A 15,265-nucleotide genomic window follows, 5' to 3' on the forward strand; every position below is an offset into this window, starting at 1 on the left:
AGACAACATTAGGCATTAAGCAATTATTTAAGCAGAAATGGGTAAAATAGGCCAAATAAAATTGTCTTGAATTGAAACTATAACCCTCCATATAAACTTTAAAATGTTATTTTTGATCATAGCCATTTTGCCTAACATCCGGGCTCCAATCATTAGAGATAATAAGTGAAGGACACTTGATAGTTTAAGAATGTACGACTGAAAAACATCACATAATTTGTTTCCCCCCAACACATTCAAGAACAGTATAACATTAATTGTTCTGAATAGTTGAATTACTTGATCAGTATAATTATTAATTATTTCAGAGACTGTAGTAAAGAAATAACCCGTAACCTAGTTAACATTTCTATTCTCATTTTCTACACTCAATATGTTGCAAGGTTGTTAGTGACAGAGCTGAAATTTTGGAGTTCATCATTATGAGAATTTTCTGGACAATAATTTTACTGATATGTTCATAAATGTAAATCCATCCGTTTAAGCACCTACAACGGAGAGAAGAGGGGAATATCTGCTTTCCGTTTTAAAATACCCTTTCGATACTTTAATAATAAAATAAAATGTTCAATATTTAGTATTCGGATTTACTAAACACCCACTTGAAGAATTTCCCAAATGAAAAATAACAGGTAATTATTATTATTGAAAATATTCCAAAGAATACAGCTATACAATAAGAAATACTTGCAACATCCTACATAAATTGTATTCTAACATGGAACACAATAGTTAATCAACCTACCTCCAGCGTAGACGGGTCATCGCCTGAAGGATCGACACTTATGGTGTTTCCCCAGTCTATATCTCCTGGAAGTATGAAAATGAAGATAATTAACATTTTTTACCATCTTATAAATTTTAGGGTAGAAACGATCGCAGAAACAAAACATTCATTAAGAATCTGAATCAACATTCCAGTTTTGAAACATGTTACATTTTGCATTTTGAGTCCTTTCCTTTCCCCTTCTTTAATACATCAGTCCTAAAAAGAAATAGGTATCGCCTTGTCCTACTATCTTAGTAAATAAGTACGTATTATTAATATTATTAGTACTAGTAGTATCTTATACTAGTATCTCAGTATATTCTGCGATATTATTAGCATTTAACTCCCCCTCCCTCCCAAAAAAAGGACAAAAGACATATGTCAGCCAATTGATTTTACTGAGCGAAATATGACATGCGTGAATATAAAACTTACATACAAAGTTTTCGTGGCACGCAGACAGACAAGCAATCAATCAATTAAGAACGAAAGAACGAAAGAAAGACAGAAAGCAAGAAAAAGAAAGAACGAAAGACAAAGCAAACCAGAAAGCAAGAAAAAGAAATAAAGCAAAAAAGAAAGAAAGGAAGGAAGGAAGCAAGCAAGAAAGAAAGAAAGAAAAAGGACAAAGCAAACAAGAAAGGAAGAAAAAGAAACAGAAAGAAAGCAAACAAGAAAGGAAAAAAGAAACAGAAAGCAAGAGAAAGACAGAAAGCAAACAAGAAAGAAAAAGAAAGCTAGAACAAAAGAAAGAAAGCAAACAAGAAAGCAAGAAAAAGAAAGAAAAAAAGAGAGAGAGAGAGAAAGCGGAAAATTCATTCTATACGAGAACCATGCCACTTATTAAGGTGAAAACCGATACTAAAATATACCCTCATTAAACTCCTTAGTAACGGTGACACACACACAAACTGCTAACAGCGACAAACCTATTACTCGTAAGTATTCCTAAATATAGGAAATCAGAAAATCAAAAGGAAATGAAATGAAAGTTCTACGATTATGTCCTTTAAGCTAAAAGAGACAGTAAATGATAATGGAAGAATTGGTGGAATGACAATGTAGGAGGAAATGAGAGTACCCCGAGAAAACCAACGGACACAACACAAACTTACTTGGCCGAGGATCTAACCAGGGATCCACGGACTAAAGGTAAGCACTCTACCACTAAGCCATCGTGCACCCTATAGTAAAGCAAATAACCAATTGACGCAAGAGCTTGATAATGGAAATTCTCTTACATTAACGCACCTCTAATTACTAATTTATTCACAGACTACATCGACTGCTCCTACTGTCATTTTCAATCGATAAATCTTCGGGCTATATTGTATTTACATCCCTTATTAGGCTCTTCTTTCTCCACTCACACAATCTTCTCAAGTGCGTAGTATTGTTTCACTGTATAACAGTACTTATTAATATTCACAAGAGAGAACCCACGTAAAAGCAAGGATGACGTGAATAATTACTCAATTTACAGCAGCTACTAGTGCAACATCACCACATATTTATAAACATTATATAAGTGGAAAGAGGATTTAACACATAAAATAAGGAATGTAAATAGTATACAGCCGTTCGATCCAAACAATCTCGGAACGGAATAATTGAGGGGTAAATTTGGATAAGGGCGTAACTAGCTATTCATCAATTTCTCAGGAGAGCAGAAAAACAAACACCCTTATCCAATTAACCAACATATTCACACACTATTTTTGGAGACAGGCGTTCGCTATGGAGCAGAGATATTACCTTAACACCACCTAGACACATACGGGCATGCTCAAACTTGCAGAAAATATGTATATCTCATTTTACCGGAAATAGGTCGATACGCCCAAATTACCCCTTCAATTAACAAATATGGACGCACTGAGGTAAGAGAACTTTCACTATTTCTAAATATAAACTTTTTTCCCATTCCAAATCCCATTTCAATAATACATATAACAAAAAGAAAATACAGTTTCGTAAGGCTATCCCATGATTTATTAGTACTTGGAAACAGAATAAAATTGTACTCTTCTTATGTACGTGAATTGTAAAGGAATAACCAAATACAATAATAATATGGAATTCCTTTATTCACGTGAATACTTTAGCACAGGCTTTATAATTAAAGACCACAAAGATTAGGTCTTCAACCGATTAACTGTGCACTTACTGAAGCAAAGGGCAAAATTTAGTGTTCACCAAAATTGTACAAGTTGTACTAATCTCTCTTAATCTATACATTTTAATATCAATTCCCTCTCATCACTAACTTATTTCTGTAGTAAGTACTTAGAATCTCAAACATTTATTCTTCTTCTTCTTAACTTTTGATTTCGGCTAATTAAAATATTAGCTCTTTCCACCTGACAGAGACAATAAAACGTAGCTCTGCACGACGATGATGCTACAACCGATGGACTAGAGAATACTGAAGAACAAGTGATACGTGAAGTGTAACATAAAACAATTTGAGAAAAATCGATAATATTGTAATTTCATTTTTTTTATTATTATTATTTTTTATTAGTAAATCTTGTGCAAGCGAGGTTTCTATACGAGAGGCATAATGAAAGTCGTGAGCAACATGTTTTCACAACCGTAATCTTTAGTAGTAAGCGAAACCAAGTATATCATCTCAATTCAGATGTTGACGCTGTTTGTTGCTAGCATGTGACCGCAGGTAGGATTTCCAAAATGGCGGGCAGCGATATTTCGTTTTCACAGCATGCTGTGATTGAATTCCTTGTTAAAGAGGACCAATCTGCTTCTGAAATTCACCGCAGACTACAGCGTGCCTATGGATATGTGTGCATGGGTGCCAGCAGTGTTAGGACGTGGGTGAAACATTTTAAAGATGGAAACACAAGTATCGAAGATGAGCTTCTCAGCGGGCGCCCTCGAGCCTCCACGGTACGCAACAAGGTAAGGGTTGATGAGCTGATTAAGAGTGATAGATGTATCACTGTGAATGAAATCGCTGCAAAACTTGGTGTTGGACATAGTGCGGTGCAAGAAATAATTCACAGCTTAGGTTATCTGAAGGTTTGTGCCCAATGGGTCCCACGTTTATTTACCGAGGACAATAAACGTCAGAGACTATTGCCCAAACCCTTCTTCAGAGATTTCGACATGAAGGTGATGACTTTTGACGAGTACTGTGACTGGAGATGAAACCTGGTTCCATCATTATGAACCTGAAACAAAACGACAGCGTATGAAATGGCACCACTTGAATTCGCCACCGAAGAAGAAAGCGAAGACAGTGCAATCGATACGGAAAGTTATATGGAGAGTCTTCTGAGATACACAGGCTTGCATTCTGGTTGACTTTCTTGAACCTGGATAAACCATAAATTCTGCCCGATACATTCAGACACTTTTGAAGTTCCGTCGTGTCTTGAGTGATAAACGTCCTGAAAAGAAGGTCATCCTTCAACAGGATAATGCGCGTTCGCATACTGCACGTGCCACTATGGAGCATTGGGAGCGAAACACTTCCACATCCTCCCTACAGCCCCGACATGACACCCTCCGACTACCATCTTTTCAGTTTTGTGAAGGAACAGATGCGAGGCCATCGCTACGAGACATTGGAGGATATTCGGCAAGCAGTGCGTCAATGTCTACGGGAAGCTGGAACGGAATTCTATCGCAAAGGTATTTTCAAACTTGCAGAACGATGGGCAAAATGTGTGAAGAAAGAAAGAAAATCCGGAGACTATGTGGAAAAGTGAAAGAAAGGTCTGTAAGATTGAGAAGATATATTTAGTTTCACTTACAAATAAAAATTACGGTTGTGAAAAAATGTTGCTCACGACTTTCAGTAGGCCCCTCGTATTTCCTTTAAAACTCTACTAACAAATGACAAGAAGACAATGTTGTTTCTTAAATTCGAAACAATATAGTAATACTACGTAGGGAAAGATGTATCTTGTTTGCTGCAACCTATGTCACGGACAAACACATTTATACAACAATGAAAAAACAAAAAGTTTCTTCACGTTGAAAGTTGATTTGATTTGATTTTGAGTTTAACGTCCCGTTCAGCAGCGAGGCTATATGAGACGTGGACCTACTGATTAACGTGGAATCCAAACCACATGAGCTCCCACCGGGAATCGAACCCGTCTCCCACGCCAAAGGCGCGTACCAGGTTCACATGATCCCAAAAAGTGTGTGCCCACGACTGTACAAATCTAAGACGAACAATGATTACTTTCACTGAAATCTTAAAAATAGAATTGAAAAATAACTTCATTGTGCAAAATAAATTACTGATCTGACATACCAGTCTCTAGGTTTGTATCACCAAAATCGACCGCATCCGCGTTATCTCCGAAGTCAATAGCACCACCATCGCCGAAGTCAATCTACAAGAAAAGAAAATTCATCATAGTTCATAGTTTACTTCTGTCACTCACTGTACTTTTAGCGCTTTTGTAAGTTGACATTATATATATAAATGTAGCATAAAGTTGAAATCACATAAAGGGACGGTCAAATTATAATTGCGCTTATCTGTCATTGTTTCAACTTCCAGTGTATTGTTTTAGATCCTAGTGGACACTGAAGATCATGCCAGATAAGCAGAAGTTACGGTAAATTTAGTGTCTGCAACTTTTACATCAATAAAATCCAGTCTCTCCAGATGATCGAGGTTATATCTATAGTCTACCTTTAATTATAATATACAAAATAAATAATTTTGCGAATCTTATGTATTTTTATTTGTTTTAAATCCTTCACCCACTTTTTTTTTTATTTGTCTACTTTGAATCACAATGTCAAAGAATAATAATAATAATTATGCCGCCGCCGCCGCCTTTAAATACATTTTTATAATTGATTGCTGAAGTTTGTAAGAGCTTTGTAGTGAACTTTGAGAAGCTGTTTCTAACAAAATATATGTAAGAAAGTGAACAAATAGCCAACATGTAAATCCCTACTCGATTTAATCTTCACACGGTAACTTCCTTCAAAGAAGCTTAAGAAGAAAAGTGAGTGACATATAAGGAATGAAAATATAAAATATGAAAACTTTAACATACTACCTTCAATTAATTCAAGATACTTAAGTATACTATAGGCAATTCTATTTCTGAATTTCAATAGCATAAGTCCTCCTTTATGTGACTTGGCAAGAATACAGTTCTGGACTCATACAAAGAAAACAATATTTCCTTATATTTACAAACACCACCAAGTGCTTCAGCACAAGGACCTCCAAGTAGCCGACGGAAGTCATCTCTGATAAAATACGAGGACACGAAGCACCATGCAGAGAACCCCTTCAACCCCTCCAGAAGCGCCGCCTCCAAAATTGGCTATAAAAGAGACGTGCGGAGGCAGAAGACATCAGTTACCAGCTGACCTTCCTCTCCAGCGGGCGGAAGAAACTTCCTAACCTTATCTCTGTGCTGCATCGGACAAAAAGTTCCTTACCCATCTCCGTGCTGCACTGAACACTAGATTCTATCCCACCTCCGCGTTGCATCGGGCAAGAGGTTACTAACCAACAACCCTAAGACCTCCACGTTGCTCTCGGCAGAAGGTCTAACTTATACAGGAAAAGATTATTTGTGATATTATTCATTTGTAATTTGGCGTATAAACTGTACAGAAACCTTTATAATAAAAAAGTGGGAGGAAAACTCGTGTACAGTTTCTCTGCCATATACTGCAATAAGGATCACTTCTGAAGCAATACTACAGTATTTAATTGTTGAGAGTCAGTTGTAAGTCAGAAAATATGGCTGGTTTCAGAGATTGAGTGACAGTGTTTCACATTTAAAAGGTGAGAAAAGTTTTCTTGAGTGATGGACGCACTCAAATATTCGACGTTCAATGTAACCTGTTCTTCTCTCTATATTTTACTTAAATTTAATGCTTCCTAACAGTAAGAAAATGTATTTATATTTTCCGGATGCATGAAATAAAAGAAATTGCCTTTTCAAAGGAGAAATAAGCTGAAATATTATTTCTAAACATGTCTTCGTTCACCCTGATATATGTAAGTATACATCTAAACTACTCCAATTAGATTTAAACCCATCAAAATTAAAATAATCACCGCACCATCTTCTTTGGACGGTGACTCATCCTCATACATCTAGTCTTAACTCCTTTCAGAGATAGACCCAACAAACTAAAAAATAGTTACCGCATCTTCTCCTTTGGACAGGGACACATCATCATCATCATCAAAGGTAAAATTTAACGGTGGTTCTTCTATCCGCAAAGGAGGTTCACCATACGTCCACTCATACACAGTTGTATTTCCATTATCTATAAAAATATACATAAATAAGTAAATAAATAAATAAATGGTATGAAAAATCTGAAGTGTGTGTAAAACGTTACGCCCGATTTCTATTCATGTAATCAGTACCCTGTGTGTCACGAACGACAATAACGATAAATTTAAACACTTCGCACAAACAAACGTACATGAGCAGATGGACCGACCACAATACTCTGCCTTGAAAATAAAAACCAAACCACTTGGCGTTAACAGCCCCTTTTTTTTGTGGGTCTGAGCCCCATCTGTCAGCGACCGGCTTAACCACGTCCAGCCTAGGACGAACACGTGGTCAATGCGTCATACAACAATGCGGTATGACGGTGTATCTAACAGGCGTATTAGGAACTTTCTAGATCTAGTGCCAGTGACATCTTTTATTTATGTAACTCCCCAGTTTGCCTCACGACGCTGGGTGGACGCCGAAAATTGGTAAGAACCGGCCGGGCCGGGCCGGGATCACGCGGACGTCGGTCCAACGCTCTAGTAACTAGACCACGGTGCCCCGGCCTTGAAGATAACCAGACAGAAATAATAAGACGGAATATTTCAAGAAAATAGCTTAAACCTGCTGCTACTCTGTTTAGGACCCAACTCACTGTCTGAACTACAGGACAACAGAAAGTTACATTGAATATAAAATAATAAACAACCACAATTAACAAGTATGTTGTGTATTGATGGTATCAAACTGTATGTGAGCACAGAACAGAGCTGAAGAATCTACTGAAGAGCCACTGAAATATTCATAGAAGATATAAGAATGCAGTTTGGCGTACAAAAATGTAAAACAACACGGGTTAACCGCGGAAATAAATAGCTAAAGAACCTGTTTTTTTTTTTTTTTTTTTTTTAAAAAAGTACCTAGATTTGAATGGCAAAGAACAACAAAAAAGATAAGAGAAGAAAGAACACAAAATTACAAACAAAGACTGAAAGATATACGCAAAAGACTTCGAGGTAAGAACTTAAGTACAGCTATTAATAATTTTGCAGTGTCGGGTTCCACATACTCATTCAGAGTAATAAAATGGACGAAGAGTGAGTCAGCAGAACTTGAAAGGAAAACCATGACAATATTAGAAGAGAATAGAATATTACATCCACGAGTGGCTATAGAAAGTAATCATTATCAAGGAAGGAATGAGGGCAAGAACTAACGAATATCCCAAATTTTCATTACAGACAAATTCAAACACTAAGAAAGTGGCTCCATGAAAAGCTAGAAAATTCAAAACTGAATAGAGAAATACTAACAGCGGACCACAAAGACACACTACTTCACCGAATTCATACAAAAGAATCAAAAGCAATATAAAAATTAAAAACAACCGACGGCATAGAGAAACAATAGGGGAGAGAAACCACTAAACGAACGATTCTCAGGACAAGTAAAGAACACGACATTTCAATGGATGAAAGTGAAAGACTTGTATCTAGAGACGGAAGGTTTCATGCCAGAAATATAAAAGAAGCTAATAAATACAAAACAGTACAACAACATAACCTGACAAAAGCACAACGAAAGATGACAACGCAGAAAATATCAAAAAAGCAATTAGTGGTGAAAACAAAAACCGGCTTTTCAGTTTTCAGAAAAAACGAAACAGGTTTTTGAAGATTTCCAAAAATCCGGTCGTGTTGTTTCTACCAAATACTGGATCGGTTTTCTAAGAAACTTGTTGCTTTTCCCGTTGACTTATTCGGAAATGAATACTACAAGAATAAGAAGTGATACCGGCTTTAACAAAAATTAGAACTCGTTTCAGTAAACCCAAAACTATTGGAGGAAAGTTAAACCGATATCTATAAATAACCGACATGTCGGTTTCCGGTTTCTATTAAAAAAAAAAAGTTTTGCCCATCCGTATAAGAAGTACAGAATATTGCATGTGGATGCATCAATGATGACAAACCGAATAAAGGAAGATACGACGAAATATTAATAATTATGCACAAAGATAAGATAACGCAACAAAAAGTGATACCAGAAGTATTTCAGTAACTGGAAGATACACTAGAAATTGACGAATACAACCTTTACTGAGGTAAACCAATAGCAACCGGTTACAGGCAGGACAATACAGTAACAAAGAAAACTAAGAAGTATACGTAACCGATACCATAATACCAAACACAATCTGCAGAAAGCACATAAAGAAAACAAGTGAGTTTCGTTTCACGATGTCATATCTAAACTAAACTAAACGATGTGAATTTAATACTAAAACCGGAAATTATAGCTACTAGTTACAAAACCTATTCTCGGACGCTGAATGCAAATCAAAATGTCATTAGTCGAAATATCTTACTGTTTTTTTCTCTACGGAGGTTAACACTGAAGCTGAGAGTGTAGTTGGTGTCTATCATTTCCCGTTGCAACAGACGAATAAATGGAAGATATAAAACATATTCTTGCGGTATTGAATTCAGATCTAAAACTGCTTGCTCTTAACTAGACGTTTCACTATGGTGATCAGTGTAAAAAACCGGAAATCGTAAATTCCCACCGCTTCTGTCAGTAGAAAGAAAGAAGTCCAGAAAAATATCTCGTTCCTGGGACGCTGAATCATTATCAGAAAGTCCCGTTCTTGCTACGTCTTGCCATTTTTACTCTAAGATGATCAATATTGATACCTTAAATGATAATTAGAACCACTTCCGGTTTCAACAGACGGTTACCAGAGATGACCTATTGTTCGGACGCTAAATCGATTCCAAGAAACTGCTTGCTGATCTCTCTTACCGTTTTTTCTCTATGGAAATCAATATTGAAACCGGACGTAGTGTAAATGTCTTCTACTTTCGGTGTTAGTAGACAGATGCAGGTGAATATGATGTCCTTTTTTGAAACGCCGAATCAAGTTCAGAAAACCGCTTGTTGCTATTTGTTTCCGTTTTCATTCCATGGTAATCAACGTTAAAACCAGAGTAAGTTCTACCATTCCTGGTTTGAATAGAGCGTTAACGTAAGTGATAAACGTATTCCTGGAACGATGAGTAGATTCCAGAAAGCTTCTTTTCGATATTTCATACCGTTTTTGCTCTGATATTTGTCGACAGATAGACATTTACGATACTTATAAATGGCATAATTTAGAAGTACATATGATGTAGCCTGCGCCAACTGTACTAGATTCATGTCCCGGTCGTGATTCGGAGCCGACGTTAATACGAGGGTCATCTAGAAAATAAAAACCGTTTAGATAAACATGAAAAACAATATTCATTGGAAAAAACAACTCGTTACATACCTGAAGCTTCCTTAACTTCTCTACATAACCACCACCTTCATTTAAACATTTGTCGTATCTGTTCACGAACTTCAGAATTCCTATGTTATCCTCTTCTACCTCCATTTCATTACGCCAGGTGCTCTTTGTATACAAACGTGAGACCGCTCACACATTTCCGCCGCGCAGCTCACTTTTTTTTTTCACGGTCAACTGGCTTCCGTAACAGCAGTGTCCATAATGCCTGCCCTCACGTTGCTGCTGCAACTCAACAATTGCTGGATCAATTCGGATGGGAAAAGTTTTAGATCATCCACTCTATAGTTCGGACCTTGCTTCTGGCGATTTCCCCTATCCTCCTAAACTGAAAGAGTTTCTGGGAAGTAAATGTTTTGGAAGTGCTGAAGAGTTGGAGAATGCATTACCTGGCTTAATGAACTCGTGACACATACAACAAATCTTTAAATGAAGGCGACGATTATGTGGAAAAGTAAGGGAAGCTTCAGATACGTAACACTTTTTTTTTTTTTTTTTAATTTATTTTGTATAACTAACGGTCTTTATTTTCTGGATGACCTCGTAGTAATAGGTTTTGTCCTTCACAACCTGTGTTGCATTAAGGCGTAAAACACGAAAATTCAAAACTCAAAGACAGCAACAACATATGACGCGCAGAACGGTTGGCCCAAAATGACAACCAATTTGAACGTTATTGGAATTTTCAAAAGGTATTTTCCATCTTCTAAAAATGCTCTTCTGACTCTGGTTAAAATAACGCAATAAGAGAACTTCAAAATCATTTGAATAGAATTCGGGCGTAACTTTTTAAATTCATTGTATGCCATTAGCATATACAGGGTTATTTCAAATGACTGGAGCGATTTCACAGCTCTATAATAACTGTATTACTGTATATATTGCGATATTTTTTTTCACACACACAGAAAAACTCAAAATGTTTTCGTTAACAATTACAAATGTTCGATATCTGCTCCCTTAGTGATTCGACAGACATCAAGCGAAAATCAAGTTCTTCCCAATCTCGACGCAGCATGTCCCTATCAATGAGTTTAAAAGCATTGTTGATGCGGGCTCACAGTTCTGGTAGATTTGCTGGTAGAGCAGGTGTGAACACAATCTTTTACATAACTCCACATACACATACAAAAAAACAAAAACAAAAAAAAGTCTACGTATGGGGTTAGGCCAGGAGAGCGTGGAGGCAAATGACATGAAATACCTTCTCAGTGCCTGTCATCATCTTGCCTCACTGCTGCGCTCTCGTGGAAGAAATTTGGAGTACATTTGCAACAAACAAAACTTTTTGAGTTTTTTGTACGTTACTGTTGAGTTTTGTTACAGTATCTCAATTACCAGAGCTACAGTGAATTTATGAAATCGCTTCAATCATTTATAATAACCCTGTATAATATATATATATATATACTGTATATAATAATAATAATAATAATCTTATATTTCTTTGCATCTTGACTGATACCCAAGACAGTGAATCAGGAAGCACAAAATGCAAAGATATTTTCTCTCAGTGTCAGCTTAAACATTGCTCATGCACTACCGGACGTAATGTTCTGTTCAGACACTGTCTGCAGTACCTTATAAAGTAATGCTAAATGTAGACTTTTAATGTTATTATTATACAACATTGCTCTGTTGATAACGCGGTTTCACAAGCCAATTTTCTGTGGGACACTCATGTGTTTCAATATGCTATATCTTAAAAGCACACTTAAACACAATGTCCCATAAATAAATAAGATATCTACATTATCAAGAATAGACCCTTGATTTGACAAAGTGGGTGAAGTCATCAACATATAACAACAGAAAATGAAGAATTAACCCCAGTCGTCGCGGGTAAATGATGCCCAGCCGTCTGGATTTGTAAGATATTTTCCGACTTGTCTTCACAAATAATAACACTCCTGACAAACAAAAATGGCACGTGTGCGGAGTTTTTGTAGAGTCCTTGTTACAGTTGTCTACTGCATTTGAACAACTGGTACGTGTTTGGTAATAAATACAATAATACTTATCCACTGACGTTATTAGGTCTATTTTTTCCACTGATTCCTGACTATATAATTTCAAAAGTTCTGTCAGTTTTTGAAATATTATTTCTTCGTGTTTTCATTACTAAATTTATACATATTTTTAGAATAATGTTTGATATTTCAGTTATTATTCGACCTCAAGAAGAACATATATGGCTGGTCACACACAGACTAGATAGCACACTGACACACTGAACCGTAGACCTGGGTTCGATTCCGAGCCCAGTAGACATTTTTTTCTCTTTGAATTAGGTTGTCTTCGGTCTAGTTTGAAGTATTTTTGTTCTCAGTAATAAGTTTCTATTGTTTCAGTTATATAAGTACAAGAGTAATTAGAAAAAAAATTACTGTTAATGACAAAGAAGTCTACATGAAAGAACACTACGCCCTTGAGTGTTGGTATACAGTGATATACACACACAACACAACACACTTTTCGACATAATCATTGTTCAAATGAACGCTTCTCATCGTCGAAGTGGCAAGATGCAAGCCACTGTTTCATGTGCTTGAAGAGGTGGTAGTACTATTTAAATAACATTATTATTATTATTATTATTTAATTTTAATAACTGTAGTTAAAACCATTTTGTTCATTACAAACTAAATACAACTATTATTTAAAAAGTAGTTCACAGGTTACCAAGGGAACATGATACGTAATCAAATGCAGCTGGGTTCGTTTCTCTAGTCGCTGCCTTAACACAGATTTTGGGGGAATTGTTAATTGTTATTCTGGCAATACTGAAAATTCTTCAGGTTCATATTTTCTGTTGTAGAATAACATTATCTATGATTGTGGTAAGTTGCATTTTAATATCTCCTTTCACTTATGAAAAACACGAAAAAAAAGAAAATTTGTATTATTTTTAGAATGTCAGGTTCTGAAGATAATTCAATATAAACATGCCTCTACAACGACTAAACAGCATCTACATAATATAATCACAAATATACTTGCAAAATGTACGAGAATAATGTGAAAGTACTTACCTATCACATACTTTAACAAAGGAACAACACCACCAGGACGTTCATGACCAACAATAAAATTAGCAAAGGCACTGTAGAACTCTTGGGCTGTCTTCAGAGTCCGGGTATTTTCAGCTATTTGCGCATAAATACCGGGCAGCTCCACTAGACGCTCAACTAATTCTCGCTTTATATTCTTGCCTTCGATGCCGAGTTTCTTACATGATGACTGAAATTCTGAGCGACACGAATTTGCATTTTTGGCATATTCTGCTTCTTTTCTATCACACTCCTGAAACAGACAAGACAGTTCAGACAAAATCCTTCTGGAAAAACAAAAATATTAGGTCCTTAATATTGAATGTATCAGTTCTCATTCCCACCACGTTTTCACACTTGGAAAACTCAAGGAATACTCTTTTCATTTCCTCGGTTTAAGTTTTAAGTACTGCACTTATATATTTAGCATAAAGAGCTGTGTTTGCAAGGTGCTGTTTATTGTCTTGCCAACGTGTATGACCTCATAAATGGCTTAATGACTTATTTCTCGCAACGAAAACATTTTAACAATAGCTACCAGGAGATACTGAAATGTTTGTGGCCCAACTGCTCTTAAATAAATAAATAAATAAAGGTCACATCAATTCTTAAAAGTTCATCCTTGTATGTGCATGCTCCAATCATACAAAAAGTAGTTTTAAATTTATGGTAAGCCGTCATCCATATCTGCTTAAGAAATATCGTGACTAGCCATGACAACTAGCGGTTGTTCTCGATGTGAAAGTCCTATTTGTCAACCATTAGTCCTACACCTCACTTTCCACAGGAGACTTCGTTCACGAGCACTTTGGTCAAATCTGGCCAAATATCTTGAAAAAAGTTGCAAAGAACATCGTCCCATAGTTGAACAGAACCTCACAAAAATCCACGGCGGAACCATCAAATGTCTCTAAAACAAATTGCAGAGTTCCCGTAACACTTCCCATCCAATCCATGTACGTTACCGTTCACTTTGCATACAACTGGACGTTGTCTTAGTGAACGACAATGTAAAATGTGGTGCTGTCATACAAGGATGTAAAGTGACTTCAAAATGTTCTGATAATAGGTTTTATTGACTTAAGCCTTTTTGTCTACTCTGTATAGACGAACTTTTCCACTACAACAGTAACTACATACTACCGTAAAACCACAAGAACTTTTAGATTATTTGTATACCCAGCATGAAAGAACCCATGGATATTAGATGACCCTCTTTTTATCACATCCCGATAGATAAATTCATGCTTCGTCCCATCACTACATACTTCCAACGGTTCCCTAGCTGTAAGATTGTGTTCGCACAGCTTTCGACATTTCATCTTTTTCTTTATATCTAAGACTGTATTTGTTCCCATAAATATGAAATGAAATTCTGTAGTACATATTAATCGAAACTAATGCTTTCAGGCGTATGAAATGAACGTGTTTGCCCAGAAAGTATGACTTACGAAGTGAAATTTGGGATGTAGTATTTATTATTATTATTTTCTTCAGGGTCAGTTCCGAAAGGATATTCATGCAGAAGTGAATAATATCTCACAGGGTTTTGCCACTTATTCAACGTTACGTTTCTCCACAGATAAGGTCCCACGAACAGAAATATCTTTAAAATACTCACCGTTCACAGTTCATAAATTCAGTGTCACGAATCACAGAATATCAGCGAAGAGAAAACTTTTGAGTATTTTCCTCATCCCCAAAAAGAAAGAAAAAGAAAGTTGCTCCCGTAATTCATAATGATCTGTACAAGCGCAAACTCTTCAATGTCAACAGTCTAGTAACAGCGAAAGGACAGGTATTCATACAAATCATTCTCCATTTTAAATTTAAAGACGAACGATTTGAATTACATTTGTGTTACTTTGCCGTGATTGATAAC

General features: G+C 36.2%; 1 protein-coding gene across 2 annotated transcripts in view; it reads right to left on the bottom strand.

Annotated features, from left to right (window-relative positions):
- LOC145678844 (CDK5 regulatory subunit-associated protein 3) overlaps positions 1–15,265 on the bottom strand; it is a 52,495-nt gene that overhangs the window by 19,909 nt on the left and 17,321 nt on the right. For both annotated transcript variants that reach the window (XM_081749402.1, XM_081749403.1), the window contains 4 exons: positions 13,366–13,636; positions 6,927–7,051; positions 5,055–5,136; positions 746–810 (listed from right to left, as the gene is read on the bottom strand). In XM_081749402.1, coding sequence (XP_081605528.1) covers positions 746–810; positions 5,055–5,136; positions 6,927–7,051; positions 13,366–13,636 — 543 coding nt within the window. The remainder of the gene's footprint in view (positions 1–745; positions 811–5,054; positions 5,137–6,926; positions 7,052–13,365; positions 13,637–15,265) is intronic.

This window comes from Thermobia domestica, chromosome 2 (assembly GCF_964235325.1).
Source record: "Thermobia domestica chromosome 2, izTheDome1.hap1.1, whole genome shotgun sequence".
NCBI lineage: Eukaryota > Metazoa > Arthropoda > Insecta > Zygentoma > Lepismatidae > Thermobia > Thermobia domestica.